Source organism: Cynara cardunculus, unplaced genomic scaffold, assembly GCF_001531365.2.
Source record: "Cynara cardunculus var. scolymus isolate 2C unplaced genomic scaffold, CcrdV1 Un_Scaffold_4104, whole genome shotgun sequence".
NCBI classification, from domain to species: Eukaryota; Viridiplantae; Streptophyta; class Magnoliopsida; order Asterales; family Asteraceae; genus Cynara; species Cynara cardunculus.
In genome coordinates this window covers 23,166-41,807 of record NW_020201750.1, presented here as the reverse complement: position 1 = coordinate 41,807, position 18,642 = coordinate 23,166, and the positions used below count along the sequence as shown (strand labels likewise).

The 18,642-nt window shown below is 36.7% G+C and overlaps 2 protein-coding genes across 2 annotated transcripts; one reads left to right on the top strand and one right to left on the bottom strand.

Annotated features, from left to right (window-relative positions):
* The first annotated feature begins 5,246 nt into the window (after nt 1–5,246).
* Nucleotides 5,247–10,359, top strand: LOC112503904 (TORTIFOLIA1-like protein 2). The gene is made up of 6 exons (XM_025107879.1): nt 5,247–6,026; nt 6,612–6,806; nt 6,887–6,989; nt 7,683–8,317; nt 8,897–9,580; nt 10,117–10,359. Exons 1-6 carry the CDS (start codon nt 5,373–5,375, stop codon nt 10,357–10,359), a joined length of 2,514 nt encoding a protein of 837 aa, XP_024963647.1. The 5' UTR covers nt 5,247–5,372.
* A 1,183-nt stretch (nt 10,360–11,542) lies between these two features.
* Nucleotides 11,543–18,183, bottom strand: LOC112503903 (probable serine/threonine-protein kinase PBL17). The gene is made up of 6 exons (XM_025107878.1): nt 17,786–18,183; nt 16,403–16,746; nt 15,446–15,581; nt 13,851–13,987; nt 13,635–13,758; nt 11,543–12,099 (listed from the first exon to the last, which is right to left on the bottom strand). The coding sequence occupies exons 1-6, from the start codon at nt 17,841–17,843 to the stop codon at nt 11,660–11,662; spliced, it is 1,239 nt and encodes a 412-aa protein (XP_024963646.1). The 5' UTR covers nt 17,844–18,183; the 3' UTR covers nt 11,543–11,659.
* Nucleotides 18,184–18,642: the final 459 nt, after the last annotated feature.

The window sequence follows — 18,642 nt, the reverse complement described above, 5'->3', positions numbered from 1 at the left end:
GCTGGTGAGAAGTTCAATCCGGACACTGCTTTAGCCAGTGTGAATATATATATACATCCGAACAATGCTTTGGCCGGTAAGAACACCGATCCGGACAATGCTTTGTCCGGTGAAGGGCACCTATCCGGACAATGCTTTGTCCGGTGAAGGGCCTCACCGGACAGACTTGTTCGATGAGTTCAGTTCTTTAAGAAGTTAATCGGGCGATGAAGCACAGTAACAATAATACATTTTAAATCTCATTCAAAACAACATATACTAGCATTTTTATCAAGTTATATGTTGAAAATATATCAACAAGATATACCCAAGAAGTAGGGAACTCACCTTTGCCATAAAATCTTCTTTGGAATCTGCTTCTACTTTACAACCTCTCATGTTTCTCCAAGAAAATTATAGGTGATTGAAAGTAGTCCAAAAAACCCCTCCCGTTCACATGCACTTGCTATTTATAGTAAGTGCATAACCGACCTCCAAGGGTACTTACCATGCAACTTTCATATAATAAAATCTACACACAAACCCACCTATATATGTTTGTGTGTGTGTGTGTATATATATATATATAAATAATTACACTACTCAAACACGATTATATCGAAAGAACCATAAATCGATTCATCTCCAAACCTTGAATGCCAAACACTAACCCCGAACTTCCCATTACCATATTACATTAGTATCTAATCAACTTGGATACCGGAATCGAATATTACACAGTGAATGGCTGAAAATCCGTCAGGCCATTTAGCGCTCAAAGTCAAGACATAAGCCAATAATTGAAGACATCCTCAGCGAGTTGATCAAGAAGATGTCCAAATTTGTTGTTGTTCCTACAAAGCCAACATTAATGCAAGGTGGAAAAAGATACCTTCTGGTCCTAATGATGGACCAACTATGAGGAATGAACATGAAACAAAATTCTCTTTGGAGGAAATCCTGAAGGATTCGAAGAAGCCATATATCTCTATGCTGAACCTATCCTTGCCTGCGAAGTGTCCTTACACGCCCAACACTATGCACCTAAAGCATGAGTATGGATTTATATTCCTTAACTATGATGGCGAACACAACTTTCAAAGAGTATCTGAGTTCTGTCTCTGTCCTACAGAACATCTAGATTATCTAAGATATTGGTTGGACATTGACCTGTATGGTGAGATGATAGACCGCAATATCAGAAAAGGATTTCTACGTCGAAAGATGCTCGGAGAAGAAGTACATGGTACAATATCAGAAAATCTTATTTTCAATGTCTTTTCTTTCAATGTACAACTTATATGTAATAAGTCTAGAATGTATTGTTGTAATACTTGTATCCTTCCTTTTGATTAACATAAGTATTTCACTAGTATCACTGAAAAAAATCCCTGAGAAGAGTAATAGGGACACATGTCTATAAGTTCCAGTTTGCTCTTACAGTCACTGATAATCTCTAATTAGTGAACATGCTTTCAGTTTCTCATTTTGTACTTGTCTTTCTTAAACTTTTAACTTAAGAAAACCTATATAAGAAAAACTAACTCACTAAAAAAGATCCCAAAATAATTAAAAGGGACATGTACTTTACGTGTAACTTTTCCTTACTATTATACCCTAAACAATTTTCTTTATGTTGCTTTGTCATCATTAAATAGGGGAAATTGTTGATCCTCTCTCTCATTGATTTGATGATAATCTCTTTTACCCATCGAAGTGTTATGTTTCTGTCTATTCAGTTCCAGCAATGGTCACTGAGTCTGTTCAGTGATCGCCGAAACATGTATGCTAACTCTATAGCGACAGTTATACTTCAAGAAGACAAAACTCACACCAAAGAACCTTCAGCAAAAGTCGAAGATTGAAACTGAAGATTAGTGACTAGCACATTCGTGATTTGAAGTGGTATTCAGTGAATACAACCTGGTCAGCATAAGCCTCAGTGAATGCTGAAGAGACCTCCAGCGTCATTCCAACATTCAGCGATCAAATGAAGCTTGCCATGCACGATTGTTTTTGTCTTGTCCTTCCACACACAAAGGACAAACCCATATCCTCTCAAGAGTATAGTACTGCACGGAGCCGATTAATTGACTCTAGTGCTCACCAACTCTATCAAATGATGTATGCTCATGAATAGACAAAAGTACTATTCATTGTAGCAAAATACAAGCTTTCCTCTAAAAGCTTGACGCGTGTTCTGCCTCTTCTGAATTGTATTTAACACAATGAGTATAAATAGCTGAGTGCTCTCTCTACCCAACAAACATATACACATACAAGGAAGACACAAGCATATTAGAATTCTCTCTCTATAATTCTAAGAAGCTCTCCCAAGAACACTCTTCTAGTCTTATTTTTTATCGACAAATCTTCTTATATTTGCTAAATGTATTTGTGTGTATCTCTAGATTGTTTTAGATAGGTATTTCTTTATGTTGTCTATTCCACAAATAATCTGTAAAAATCTGTATTGATCCTTCTATATCAATATATATTTTTAAAAGTGAAAGTTACTGTGTTTGTATTCATCCCCCCTTCTACAAACTGATCACCTCTAAACTCTTGTAGATCCGACTGAGACCAACAAATAGATCAAAGAATCCAATATAGCACAATAGAGTTACATCTTTCCCATCACCTTTCTAAGACTGCATTATTAGTAGGACGAGCACAAGAACCACCCACAAAACCGAGTTTAGTTTTTGTTTCTAATTCCAAAACCATGTCACATGACCAAACTTTGTAATTATCAGTGTCACTTAATTTCAGATTGAAAATATGAATTACGGTAGTATCACTAGGATGAAGATAAAAAGGATCATAACAATCCAGTTTAGCAATCAAAGACTGCTCTAGTTTTTTTTAAAGGTTCAACCTAGTCATGGTAAGGACAAGTAAACAGATATACACAAGGGTAAAAATCCTAAGTAGCTGAACACGTGATTCCCACACACTCTAAGGTGCTAGGTCAAGTCAACCACTCAGGCACCTAAACAAAGAAAGCACACAAACGAAAAAACAGAGTAACAGATATGCAAAAAGATCAACAACAAGAAGCTATCAAAACATATAAGAAAGTAACCAAAGTAAGAAATAAACCTGCCTATAGTCCAAGAGCACCGACTCTATGCTCTTGCTACCAACAGAGGGAAGGACCGACTTATAGAGTTTTCTTGAATTCTTGCACATCGAAAATAAAACCAGAAGTAGCCTAAGAGGTCTTGCAAACCGAAGACAAACCATATGACCAAAAAAAAACCCTGAACAAAGGCTTAATAGACAAGAAAACACGACCTATATTTCACATAGACTATATCAAAGAATGCTCAGATCTACAGATGAATAGACCAATCAGTAAACAGAAGCTTTAGAATTCAGATCGGACGTAAGAAGACACGGTCCAAGACACCTCAAGTCAAGTAAAACCAGAAAGCATAGGCCAAGAAGAAGGTTTGTACACTTGGACCAGATTCGTACTTAGACCAAACCTAATAAGGTCAAATCTAAGATGAACAAGACTGAACAACTTCAAACGAAGAAAGATCTAAAACAAATTCGGACCAGATCCACAAAGCTTAGGCCAAGAAAAAAAATGTTTTCTTACCCAAAAATTTCAGATCGGATCTAGTAGAATTAGGCCAAGAAGAAAGGTTTTTACACTTAGACCAGATCTAAGACGAACAAGTTTGAATAACATCAAACGAAAAGAAAATCTAGATAACAAACAAATCTAGATACAAAACGAACGTAAGAAATACCTTTTGTTCGATTATGAAAAAGAGCGTATGATTCAGAAGCACATAAAACTAAACAAAAAAGAAAAAAGGGTTAGATCTCAATGAAAACGCTGAAGTCACCAATGAGTCTGACGTTCCTCCATGAGACACTGAACCATAGCTCTCATACCATCATAAAATTGTATAACAATGTCAACATACAACAAAACCTACAGATGATTAATCATCCTCAAGATGTTTGAAGATGAAACCCTAAGATACAAAACTATTTTGAGAGTATAAATTATAAAAATATGACTGAGACCTTAAACAATAAACAAAATATACCTTCTTATATAGCATGCAAATTTACATAAAGACCTTTCTACAACTCTAAAATAGTTCTGCTACTCTTGAACATCTATCAAATATGAGGCATAGTCCTTATGTATTATGTGAAAACTCTTGTGATACAGTCACTCCTTGAAACAATATAAAACAACAATAAACCACTTAAGTAAGGAAATATCAAGATTATTGCACAACATAATCAACAATATTCCAACAATCACACAAGTGATTTGAATTTGAAGCATGTAGACGTTTAAGGGGCCATTTGGTAAGAAATGACAAAGAATAGGACACACATCGGTACCCACGCCATAAATCGCACTTCGAATTCGAATACATACTCTCACAACTCACAAGCGCGAAAACAGAGGTTCAACGCCCACTCCATTTCAAATTTCAACAATATAATACTGCCCAAAAAATAACCCCATCTCCTTCTTCTTCGATCTCTTGATTTCCTTCAAGTTCCCCTTGAATCACATCAGATGTCCTTTCCCATCCTCTAACGATATTGTAAGGTAAAATTTATCATATTTCGAGTAACGCGTCAATGTTATTTGGGTTCTTGTTTTTGCTGTAAAAAAATTATCCATTGGTGTTCCTAAATCTAGGGTTTGATGGGATACATTTCAATCTATGTTTTTCTTTTCAAGCTGTTTCCTTTCAACATTATGATGTATTTAATGAAATTTGCCTCTTTTATGCTGCAATTACGTACATTTAGCGTGACCTCTTTTTGCTCTTTATTTCTGTTTTGGGGAAATTATGAAAGGAAAGAGTCCATCATCAGCGTTTCTTATTTAGGGTTTTAGTGCGTATAATTTGGGCCATTTATTTTACGAATGTCTTTTTTGTGTTGGAAGTGAACTGGTTCTTCAATGCAAGTGCTTTCCCGTTTCTAATGCTCCTCGCGGCAGTTCCCTTCATTTCAAATAATGGTTTTGGTTTGTTAGAGTATGGTATGTATTATATCTTTGAGGGGTGTTTTATTAGAAATATCAAACCGTAATTAATGGGATTGAAAATAAAATAAACGGTTTGCTTTTATATAGCCCATTTTCTCATAAGCCACGTTATTTTCACTTCCAGGATGCATGTGTTGTTATTCTGTAATTTTGCAGTATGAAAACTTATGTATCCAGTAATGATTTAGTTATGTTCTTGCAGCTTGTACCATTTGATGTGTGATCTGGATTGACATCTGATGTTGAATGGCATGAAGATGCTTCTATGATGAGCATCATGCGTTACATTGTTTTGTGTTTGTTGATGGAAGTTCAATAACTTTGGGCCTATACCAGGATTCTGTTTAAGGCGCAGAAGATGAAGATGCATGCTCCTTTGAAATCCAAAGGAATGGCCAGTAGGGTTAACAATCAGCATGTTATTTTCGAGCTAAAACAACGTGTTGTCCTTGCCTTAAATAAGATTGCTGACAGGGATACATATGAAATCGGGGTGGAGGAACTTGGAAAAACAATTGAGAGTTTAACTCCAGATGGGGTTTCTCCATTTTTGTCATGCATTTTAGATACTGATTCGGAGCAGAAGATAGCTGTTCGAAAGGAGTGTATCAGATTGATGGGTATGCTTGCAACCTTCCACCAGGATCTCATTGGCCCATACCTTGGCAAGATGGTTGCTAGTATCGTTAAACGACTCAAGGATCCAGATTCTGTTGTAAGAGAAGCGTGTATTGAAACGATGGGTGTTTTGGCTTCTAAAGCGAGCACTGCTGACAATGAGCCTGAGGGAAGCTTCGTTCTACTAGTTAGACCTCTTTTTGAAGCACTAGGCGAGCAAAATAAACATGTTCAATGTGGTTCAGCGTTGTGTTTATCTCGTGTAATTGATCATACACATGCCCCTCCGTTGTCTATTCTACAACGTATGTTGACAAGGACGATAAAGATGCTGAAGAATCCACATTTCATGGCAAAACCGGCCATGATCGAGTTAAACAGAAGTTTTATACAGGTCAGTTTGTGAGTTGACTCATTTAAATGGCATCGTATTTCTGGTTGCCAACAAGGATTTTCTTGTGCTCACAGCTCCTATATCTTTGACAAAGTCGAATTTCTTAGATTAAGATCCATATATAAGCTGCACATAATAAATATTAAATGAACAAATTTTATGTGATTTTTTACTGCTTTTAGCAACTTTACCAAACCAAACTAAACGAACTCGACAAATCTTACCTGGAGGTGGGGTCTGTGGAGGGTAAGGTGTATGCAGAGCGGCTGTTTCTAGACATATTTACGGCATAAATGGAATTTTTTTTTTGATTAACATGGATATCCAACCCGCTATGCGAGCTGACTAATCCCAGGGCAACCACCTGCTTTGCAGATAGCCCGGAGTCACCGCATTTAAACCTCCATGGCCACAAGGGGATTTGTATTCCTCCTTGGATTGTCTACTGGGCATAAATGGAACTTTATGGCGCACAACTAGAGTTTCAACTAGATTGTCTACTGGTCGTATAACGCATGATATTATATTATGCATCTTTCCATATTGTAACATGAAGCACTTCAAAGTACCTTGTTATAATTTCAGGCCGGGGGTGCTTCGACACAAAGTATGCTAACTGCTGCAATTACTGGCATCCAAGAAGCTCTTAAGAACAGTGACTGGAGAACACGAAAAGCTGCATCAGAAGCATTAGCAGAAATTGCTTCAAGCAATGGATTGTATTCTGGTTCTCTCAAGTCGTCTTGTATTCGTTCCCTTGAAATGTGTAGATTTGATAAGGTTAGGGTTATTCTACATGTAACATCCTAAAAGATATACTTCACTGTATGTTGGATCCAAGGGTTGCTTCTTTGATATAGGTCAAACCAGTTAGGGACACAGTACTTCATGCCTTACAGCTCTGGAGAAGTCTTGTAGGAACTGAAGCATCTGAACTTTCAGAAGCTGGATCTTCTATTAAAGGTTTAGTGGTGACCGGCCGCCTGGCCGGTTCTGTAATCATTACATAACACGAATTTGCACTCTTTGCCATTAAGCATATAGCTCAATGTTGTTATGGTTTCTTTATGATATATTCTTGTACCGGTTGAAAAGTCGATTTTGGCACGATTTATTGTGGGTAACTGTTTCACATTGTTCCTTGTTGCTCGACAGGAATAAAGCAAACTTAATGTTGTCATTTTTATGCATACATGATACATATTAGGTGGTTACATCTGCATATGTTTCCTAAGTAATGCAAAATCTTCATAACTGTGCTGGGTTAGGAAGCATTTAATCTTTTACTCCCTGCTTCCCAAAAAAAGATACAACATTCCCTGTTCTGGAAAGATTCATTTCCAAATTTACATTAACAACCATTTTACAAGATACAGTAAGTTGACTGTGGTTCACAAGGTTTTCTCAATCTTGTCTTATTTTAGTTTTTGTTACCTTCCTTTATTGTTTACATAGAAAAGGTGACCCCATCCCCTTTCACCTTTATGTTTCTAAACTTGATTAAGCTTCACCAATGTGGTGGTGGGGTGGGGTCTTTCGTTGAATGTTCAGACATAGCAGTGTGATAACTTGAACTCTGTTGCATAAATTGGCTCAAGATTCCCTAACATTTTGTGAGATTTAAGTTCATTTTATAACATTCTGTTCAACTCTCAGGTGATTTCAGTGACATACCAAATACTACTGAATCTACATTGAAGACAAAAATTCACCATGAATCAGTTAGAAAAAGGGTTCCTCCTTCAGTTAGGAAAACTGGTCGTAGTTATGTGGAGAGTCCTCAGCATTCCAAAGCAAATGATTGGCATATAGAAGTCAGTGTTCCAAAAACATGTAATATCTACACTCATGATGAAGAATCTGAGGGAAGTTCTGTTACAAAGACATTTGAAAGGACGAGATCTGATATCACATCAACTCAAGATATTGGATATGAATATGTACCCATGGATGACAAACAAGAATTCTCTTCTGCATCCAACATTGACACCGGTAAGTTTGGAACTAATTTGCCACCAGTCACGGGAGATTCGCATGCCAAGAGTGAATTGGTGAAATCGAAGGGAGTAAATCAACACCAAGCAGAAGAAGAAATTAGCACTGAAGAACAGAGGTACTTTTCAAAGAGTCAGGACCGTAGAAGTCTTGATTCGACTATCACAGAATCAAGTTCCGAAACCATGCATGGGCAGCGTGCCTGTTGCATGCAAACAGCAAAAGAAATGGCTTTCATTCGAGAGAAGCTTTTAGAAATAGAAACCAAACAGTCAAGTCTCTTGGATCTGTTGCAGGTAATTGCCTTCTATCCTTTTTGAACAAATTTTTTTGGTGTTCTCATTTTCGAATAATAGGAAGGATTAGCAGTATACATTGCTCTTATTCAGTGGCAAACAAGTTTGAAACAATTACATCTGATGATGTTGGTTGGTTAGTTCTACATGCTTGCAATCAATATATATATATATATATATGTATAGATAGATAGAGAGAGAGGGAGGGAGGTTCATGTAGGAATCATAAATATTTTGAGAACCACGAAACCACCTATGTCATGCATTATTCATGATGAATATCGTGATAGATATTCATGATGCATAATATTTATGATCATTCGGGGTTATTTATCATGAATAAGACATGAAATAGGTGGTTCCCCGGTTCTAAAAATATTTATGATTCCTATATATATCTATCAGCATTATCCAGCCTCTAAAACTTAACAGTGTAAAGCACTCAGGACATCATATTCGACATACGGCATTTGAGTTTGCTGGTCTTGAATGTTTATATAGTCTAATTATATTGAGCATCTGTAGTTCTTGCAAGCATATGTTCTCTAAATTTACTTGAATACTAAATGAATTTATCAGGTTTTTGCTACGAGGACAATGGATAGCTTATCCATGATACAATTGAAGGTGTTAACTTTAGAAGATGTGGTGGATCAAATATCTGAAGATATGAGCCATGGAGGAAGACGTTCTGAATCAACTGCCAAATTTTTGAAGAAGAGTTCGACTACTGCTTCTCCTAGACTCTCAACATGCACTCCAAGGTCGTCTGTAGATATACGTAGTAGGCAATCTCCATTGCAGCCTATGAGAAAATCTGATACATGGGAAGACTCCACGTCTTCAAGGAGCAAAGCTGGCAGTGGAGTAGTAGATTCATGGATGGATCCCATGGTAAAAGTTAGTAGAAATCCTGCAGGAAAGGACATGCAGAAAAACAGCTCTGGGTTGGGAAACCATAGAGGTTTGAATAGAAATGGTGGTGCTGGATTCGCTCCCACTTCTTTTTCTAGTTCTAGACATAACAATTCAGAAGTGGAGTCCAAACTTATAAAAGGCTATCTATCAAAAGGAGACCTAGACTCTGCATATGTTGAAGCTCTGAATTCTGGTGATGAACTGGTTTTAGTTGACCTTCTTGATAAAACAGGGCCTGTTTTGGAAAGCTTATCAAATAGAACTGCAAATGATATTCTTACCACTTTGGCTTCATTCTTGACCGAACAACAATTCATGACTTCTACAATCCCTTGGCTGCAGCAGGTAACTTCAAATTGGTATTTTTGTTGCTTTAATGGCATAAAATTGAGGTTGCTCTTGGTGAAGGAAAATAAAATGACTTTGGGGGTGTTTGGTTGGTTTTCCATCAAGTCTTGTATGGATAAAGCTATCTGTGTGGATTAATCTATCTATTTAGATTGGTAAGGTTTTTGTTTGAGAGGAGGGTTTTATCATAGATGGAAGGAGCGTGCTTTTTAATTGGGAGGGGCAGGTTTGAAAAAAAAAACTTGGCTTTCTGCATAAAACTCCCTCATTAGAAGCTTACCGAATAGGCCACTTTCTACATCATTAAGCCACTATCAAACAGTCATGAATAGCTGACTGAATAAGTTGTGAGTCCCATTAAGCTGCTAAGAAACAGGCCCTTTGTTAAGTAATAAATAAGTAGTATACAGAAATGTATCGTTGTTGGCAGATTACATGTGATGAAGTTTGCCTTTTGAGCACTTTGTAACGACTATTATATCTATTTTCTGGTTTAACAAAACAAGATTCTTATATGTTATCATGTTTTTCAGGCGGTGGAGTTGAGTAGCGGCCATGGACCAAACCAATTTGTACTCACTGCAAAAGCAAGAAGACAGCTGTTGGGTGCAATTCAGGAAGCTGTAAACATGGAGTTTCCAAATGCTATGGAGAGGAGATCTGTTGCACAGTTAGTATCAAGACTGCATCAAGTTTGGGGTAAGCAAAGCACACATGCAACTTACATACTTCAGTATAGATTACTATTCTTGATTGGCACCAACATAAAGATATAATCAAATCGACTAAAAAAACCATTCTGATAATAAAATAGTGATTACGACCAAACTTCTTTTGGAAGTATATAATAGTTATATACGGCAATGAAACTCACACACACTTCTCAACTTTGGTGAGGTTGGAAACCTTGACCTCTAGGAAGGTTTGGGTTACCATACCACTGGACCAGAGACCCTTTTGTCCCTGACCAAGCTTTACGAGATTAGCATCCCCTCCATATCTTAAAAACTCCACACCTTCCTTTTGAGATGTCCATAAGACTCGTCATGTTTCCTTTTCTGGTAAGTTTACTTGCAGATCAACCTCTCCACCCCTCAATGTAGAGGTATGGTCCCCTCCCCGACCCTACTCCATGTGGACTTCACTGGGTTTGTTTGATTTGAATTTTGTAATCTAACTAACTCATTGTCGCGAAAAATTGATGATAGTGAGTTATTTGGCATTATTAGAGGGCGTACAAGTCATTTGGTTAATAGTCATATTTTTCTTAAACTATGTCTCCTGTCAAGCATTATAATTTTAATCAGACGGAGAAGCCTTAACGTTGCCAAAACCAGTCATAATCCAATTGAAAACACTGTAGAGCCTTAGACATGAAGCGAATGGATTGTAGATTGGCCATCTCAACAAAATATTGGTTTCACCTGATGTACCAATCTTGTCGACATGTCTCTCACACACAGCACACATAGTAAAGGTAATAATATCTTCATATGTGAATGGTCTTCCTTTTGCAGGAAATTGCTCTTGAGATGGCTCCTTGTGGTAACATGGAGTGCTTATGAGGTTGAGGATTTGCTCATTAGAAGCTAAAGCTTTGAGTTCTTGTTTTGAATTCTAGTCTGCTTGTAAGTTTATAGGCGAAACTTGAACATGATCATGATGTTTTCGTTTGAATGTGAAGCTGATATATCTTCAAGACCCATCAGATTAATCGAAGTACCTGCAAGCTGGTCCTGACCACCCACGGTTACAAAACAAAAAAAAGTTGGGCTTTTGTTTGTACTGAAGTTGTTGAAGTGCACACAAACAAATACATGACTATTAACCAAATGTTATAAAATGCCCCTCAACTTATTGTATATTTGTGGAATGACATTTAAAACGATTTTAACAAACAAAAACAAACAAATACACAAAATCAACACTTATCTCAGAAGCAATAATGAACAATTAAAGTCAGTGGAAAATATCGCTTTTGTATCAAAATAAGATGACAAGTATTTGAAGTCAATAACCCAAAGAGCTATGAATTAGATCTTGTACAACAAAGTTTCCACCAAAAACATGTTCATTTTACATCTTAGTCTCCTTCGGAGACTTGATTTGGCGATCACCTTCTTTCACTTGGTTTTCATTCTTCTTGGGGGCTTCAAACAAGGTCACGCTTCCGCACCCACTTTGAAAAAGAGCCTCTTCTTGACCATTTTCGCAGGTCTGGATGGATTCGAGTGTGTCAACAACCTGGCTCATAATCGGCCTACCTTTAGGGTTTTGACTGAGACATTGGTAAGCCAGATTGGCAACTTTGATGGCAGTTTTAGATGAATATTGACCTTCCATTCTGGGGTCTAATATTCTCACAAGCTTCTTGTTGTGGACCAGAAGCGGTCTAGCCCACTCCACCAGGTTGTGCTCACGGCTAGGCCGACTCTTGTCCATGGCTCTCCGACCAATCAGCATCTCAAGGAGCACCACCCCGAACCCATATATATCACTTCTAGCTGTCAAGTGTCCTGCCAATGCCATCAAATATATGTATTCAGCACACATGACCCAGGAGTTTCAAGTATAAGGTTCCATTTCACAAACTATTTCAAAACGTTGTATGTAATCTCAAAAAAAGCCAGAGAGGTAGAGTTTAGGTTTGCATACATCTCACCCCCCAAACCCTACTTTCGAGTAAGATTTACTGGGTCTATTGTTGCTTCCAATTTTGGCAGTGTGTTATGATTAAGAAGTTAAGTGATTGTTTCAGGTACAAAAGTAAGAGCATTAAGCTAATAGTAATGGAAAACTGGTAATTTCATTATTACAACAGATAAAAAAAATATAAACAAAGAGCAGGTCTTTATTGGAATGAAGGGAAGATAGAAGATATATAGGGACAGATTTATGTATGGACGTGTGGTTGAATTACTTAAATCGCCTAAAACACAACCCATGCTAGGACCAAAACAGAAGCAACAAAACAGCCTACCATTAAATAGCGGTGTTAGGGCAGTTATTTGGGGTTCATTTAGCGCGGGACTGCTATTTGACCACCGCTATAGTCTATTAACAACATAGATAAAGCATGACCCTCATATCAGAGAGAAATCTTTATGTTCAACATTTCCGTTGCATTATGCAAAGGGTATTTACTGTACAATTCACAAAGAAGTAACAAACCAATTACTAAGATTCTCCACTTGGATAATCATCAAATTACAAGTTAAATTATTTAATCCCATATACTTTCTATTTCTTGTTAGAACCAATCCAATCCAAACCCAATATATCGGGTCCACCTGCATCAATTTCTTGTTCACAATAATAATTCGGAACACACACGAAGTAAACCCAAAGAATATTCGACATCTATTACCAAGTTCATGATCTAAATCATCATTGGACACAAGTGAAAGCTCGAGAAATAGATACTTTTCCCTTCTACAAGGCACAAGGGTAAAACAGTCGTATGCCATTAACTCCCAATATTATCATGCTACTATTAATACACTGTAGACTCATAGGCTTGAATATAGCATAATACAATTTACATGCAGTATATATTCGTGTGGTGTCACTACTCAAAAATTCAGAACTAGGATGATTTAGATTCGATCATCCTAATTCAAATTCATAGTAACCATCAAATATTTAATTGCATCCGGTGTAGGTATATTCAAGTTCTTATCTGATTGATGTGGGATGAACAGTATTTGAATTCCACATGTTATATATATATATATATATATATATATATATATATATATATATATTAGGGTTGGGTTCCAGTAAGAAGGGAAGTCATGGTGAGAAGGATAAGAAGAGATCTCCACCCTTGGATCAATCCTAATTGAATGTCGACACTAATGAGGTGCACCGAGATTCACCGGATCAATTCCCTTCTAAAGTGCAATTCATGGGTGGGCATGAGATTAAAAGAGATCAAGGGTTCACATCTCTTCTTACGCTTCTCACTATAACTTTCTTTCTCACACGATCCTTCACCTATATATATATATATATATATATACAAAGAAGTTTACACTAAAACACAACTCACCGGTCATGACATATTCAGGTGCTGCATATCCATAGGTACCCATAACTCGAGTTGATACATGGGTTTGATCTCCCATAGGCCCATCCTTTGCAAGTCCAAAATCAGACAGCTTTGCATTGAAGTCCTGCAAATTTTATTCAAATTAAAAATGATTCTTTGTTACTATTCCTTAAAATATAACGGATATGTCTAGTAAAACAAGTCACAGTGACTAACCGCGTCCAACAAGATATTTGATGTCTTGAAATCCCGATAGATGATAGGCCTTTCGGCATCATGGAGAAAAGCAAGCCCTTTTGCAGCATCCAAAGCAATCTTCATTCTTCTTGACCAAGTCAATGTAGCACATACTCCTTTTACACATAAACACCGACAGCAAGAATACCAATAATGAAAAACTTTCCACATTTTTTGTGCACATGAAATATAATAGCATCCAGATTCAAAAGAGCATTTGGTTTTTCTCAAAATGTATTATTTGTTTGTGACTGAAATAGTCGGGAGAACCTCTAACTCGCAAAAACATGAGCCAGGCTACGCTATCCTTCTTTTTGTTCCTACCAAAAATTTGTTTATATCCCACTCGAAAGCAGGGTCTGGGAGGGGTAGGATGTACAAACCGGTCATCTACCCCAAAGAGTAGAGCATTTGTTTCCGTGGAAGACCCCAGATTGTTGGGCTAAATGAACCAGTCTTGGAACCTGATGGGCATAACCCAAAAGTACATGCCTAAAAGGCCGAAGACGTGGTATCCTCAAAATCCGTCTTTAGTGAACTTGGAGCCAAAATGTCATCTCATAACAACCTATAAACACGTGAGTGGATATGTAGAACTTTTACTTGTTCTGTCTACTCGTATTTTTTTTCTTTGTTACTTGCTCCCATACCTCTACTTAGGGGTTGTTTACCCAGTAAGATTCAACACTCTCACTTATTTTACCCGGGTAAGATTCCAGTCCATTAAAACGGCATTATATGTAATAATTTACCAGGTAAGACTCTCGGTCCTTGCCATCGCTCTTATCGGTTAAGATTCTCAATCTGTGCCATGTTCATCGGGTAAGGTAAGTGGTAAACACTTACCAGGTAAGTGTTTAGTGAACAGCCCCTGAGTTCCCCTTCAACCTTATACCTAGGAGTGTATTTAAGTCAAGTATGAAGCTTGGCCCATGCAAATATGGGTTGGCTTGGACTTGCCAGACCTCTCTAAGCTCAAAAAATCCAAACGCAAGCCATAGACTCCTATGGACTTGCATAGGCTCAAATACAAGTGAGCTTTGGCTTAGTTCCTACAGGGTGTGTTCCTATGTTCACATCTTGTATAAAGTTAAAATTAGATCCTTGAGATAAAATTATAACTAAACGCTTTTCATGAAAATCACATTTAGTAGTCTTAAAGAGTGGTTTCAAAAGGCATAATTTATACTAAATGGCTTGTCTATGCTCATTATGGTTGGCTCATTTAGGCTTGTTGACTTGTTGAGCCCGAGCCATGCTAGGCTCGCCAAGCTGTTGTAATAGTGATACTAGGCTCAAGCTCGACTCAGATAATTAAATAAGTCATGCTACTCTCATCAACGTTCCTATGAGCTCTCTCACAAGCCAGATCTTTTGGTTTACACCCCTACTCATGCGCAATAAAGATATGAGCCCCTTTGGCAATCCATTGTTTTTCACATAATTGGATTTCCATTAAAGAAACAAGATTCAGCATTTACACCACAAATTTGGGATCGTCTTAAATTTATAAAAAGATATGCACAAAACAAGAGAGAACATATTGATATATTTATAATAGATTAGCTACTCACTGCGGAATAGGTGTTTCTCCAGGCTCCCAGATGCCATATATTCATACACTAAAAGGCGGTGATCTTCCTCACAGCAGTATCCAATAAGCTTCACAAGATTTGGGTGTTGCAGCTGACCTAAATAATTGACTTCAGCCTGAAAATTAGATAAAGGCATCAAATAACCAAATTCTTCCCTTTGCAAAGAAGAAGAAATGATTCATAGACCAAACAAGCCCAGTGAAGTTGATTCCCTTTAAAGACTATAAGAAAGTCTAAGAAAGTTGCAAGAAATGAAGTTTTGAAGAGAAGAGATGCTTTAAAAAGGAGATCAACTTGAAGCAATTATTCAACTTAACCCCAAATTGGTACCAAAAAAGTGAAGCTATTGAATGAGACATACAAGGTGAGATCCTAAACAAGTATTTTTCTTTAATTATTCTTAAATTAGTTAATCTTCATTTAACAAGGCAAAAACAAGTAGTTCTATAGGGAAAGTGGCAGAGATAATCAATGACCTCTCATTCTGTGATCCATTTAGCCATCGAACTACAAAAGTGGGTATAAAATACAGCTTCAAACTTTGAAAACATATTTTCCATCCTTCTACTTCAGTGTGTTTGTATGCATGGTTCCATCAACTGAAGGAGAAAGCAGGTGGAATGTCACCGCTTTTTTATATTCAAATTCATAGCTCGAGGGGCAAATCTTGCAAAATGGAAGTTCGTGTTCTAGTTACATGAGTTAAAAACTAAGCAAGTGACATTTAGCTCAATCTTGATTATGACAATCTTGTAACAGTTTTATCATATTTCCAATTCTACCCACCTAGCAAAGAATTTCTCTTTTTTATGAGGCAATAAACTCCTAGAAGTTATTAGAACCATAAGAACATTTTTCTGTTTTCTATTGAATGAATAATAATTGGACATACACAATGTAAGAATAAGAGACAGAAACACATGTGGAAGCACATACCAGCCATTCTCTATCACCTTGGATTCCTTCTGGATCAAGCTCCTTAACAGCAACTTGGGTTTTAGCATAACCAGGCCTCACATTTTCATCTATAACTCCTTTATAAACAACTCCAAACCCACCCTCACCAAGAACTTGATCTGGCCTAAAGAGTTTGGTGGCCATTCGCATCTCATCATATGTAAAGATATCAAGATTGCTATATCCAGGATTCTGCCGTAGATCTTTAACATTTTTGGTGATCACAACTACACTGCTAGGACTTTTTATATTTGGCGACTCCAACGAACTCTGTTTAGGTGGAATCTTCAAAGCTTCTTTAGATGGAGATGGTTGGATTTCACCTGAAATTTTCAGTTTTCATCCAATAACTACAGTCTGATTATAACTCTCTAAAAACTAAAGTTTCAATTTCCCTATTTTATATTGCATCTAAACTTGAATGAAAAGCCATCTAGTTTTTACTTAAGAAAGATTAAGGTAAGTCATTCATAACCAAACTACCAATATAACATAACATAGCATTTAAGAAGATATTTTACAATCTGTCTATAATTGCAAACAACATCATGGAACTAAGTTGTAGGAAGTACTTATCTCCACATAGAAACATACATAAATCACATTTCTTAGTTCCACTACTAGAGTATACTTTCCCAGAAGAAGATTGTCCAAATATCACTCACTTAGGGTCTCTTTATTAGCAGCTTAACAAGTTTAATGGGACTCACAGCTGGAAACCAAGTTTTTCCCAAACCTGTAGGGACAATTAAAAAAACGTGCTCCTTCCATCCAAGAAAAAACCCTCTCTAATCTGTAGAGAGAGATTAATCTTATCCATACAGGACTTAATGGAAAACCAACCACATAGTCCCTTAACCAAAAGATCCCCAGCTTTGTGGAAAGTTACGTATGCAAATTTTTCCAATTTCAAAGTGGTTATTGTTTAAAATCAAACCATAGAGCCTTGTTGGTTGTTTCAAAGACACCCCTCTTCTTATTTACACTAATCTCATTTAAAAGGACACATATTTAGGTGTAAACTTGCAAAGCATTCTATATGATGGGCAGAAGAAAAGAAGCATTTTGGGTTTTAAATATAAAGAACTTTTATTTCGATTTTTGGAAATTGGAGAGTATGATGAAAATATCTGAAAACAGAAGTGGACTCTTTGGACATATTGATCACGCACAAAAAGAAGAAGCAGATGATGATGAAGAATCACTTGTTCTTCATCCCTAATTACACTTTCCAAATTTACTTTCAATATTTAAATCTAATAATCTTCAACCAACCCTAGGGCTAATCAACTTAACAATGCGTGCACGAAACGAAAGAAGAAAAAACATCAAGATTTTTGAATTGAAATCGTAGAGAGATACCTGGCTTGGTCTGGAAAGAATGGTGTTCATCATACTCAGAACTGAAACAAGTACCCATCAATCAACCTATCTCAAGTTACAAAAGAAACAAAAACCCAGATTCGAATTTCTCACCATTAACACATTGTTAAGGATTTATCAGTCACAGACACACTTAAAATAAAGAAATATAAACATCTCTCTCACTCCATTTCATCCTGCCTCACTAATTTCTAGGAAAAATCTTATCACTTCTTCTTTTTTATCCTCAAATCTGCAGTTTACCAATCTGGTTTGTGCAAAATATCAAATGGGTGGTCGGAGATTACAACTAATTGACCGGAATCTGATCTGGGTCTCACGAAGAATTCTGTAATGAATATAAACTACAAAAGAGTTGGAAGAAAGACCCTTTCTTTGGTACACTGGTATTTATGACGAGAAACTGAGAGATTTTATTTGTGGTATTTTCTTTCCTCTTTTAAATTCAGGGTTTAATGAGAGAGAAAAAATATGCACAAAATAATATGCCAAAACCATTGTCTTCTGGTGTGGACACCTTTTACAAAATTCAAAGAGTAAAGTACAAGTTTGGTCCCCAAGGTTTGTCAAAAATAACAATGTTTGTCCTTATAGTCTTAAAATCATAAGATAATCATTATAGTTTGTAAAAACGTGTGAATTTGATCACTGTCTCTAATAATCGTTAAAAATTTCGGTTAAATGAGAAGCATTTTTATCACTTTATCGAATAAAATTGATTTTATTATTTTAGTTGTTGTACTTTTGATCGGATAAAAAGAAATAAAAAATGAAAATGCCCCTTTTCTAACGAAATTTTTTAACCACTGTAAGAGAGGAACTAAATTCAAACTTTT

Coding starts and splice junctions, on each gene's coding strand:
- LOC112503904 (XM_025107879.1), top strand. CDS start 5,373: ATGAAGATGCATGCTCCTTTGAAATCCAAAGGAATGGCCAGTAGGGTT. Junction 6,990..7,682: donor AGCTGGATCTTCTATTAAAG/GTTTAGTGGTGA, acceptor TTCAACTCTCAG/GTGATTTCAGTGACATACCA. Junction 8,318..8,896: donor GTCTCTTGGATCTGTTGCAG/GTAATTGCCTTC, acceptor TGAATTTATCAG/GTTTTTGCTACGAGGACAAT.
- LOC112503903 (XM_025107878.1), bottom strand. CDS start 17,843: ATGGGTACTTGTTTCAGTTCTGAGTATGATGAACACCATTCTTTCCAG. Junction 15,582..16,402: donor AAGGTGATAGAGAATGGCTG/GTATGTGCTTCC, acceptor TCTAATTTTCAG/GCTGAAGTCAATTATTTAGG. Junction 12,100..13,634: donor ACCTGAATATGTCATGACCG/GTGAGTTGTGTT, acceptor TGGCATTGGCAG/GACACTTGACAGCTAGAAGT.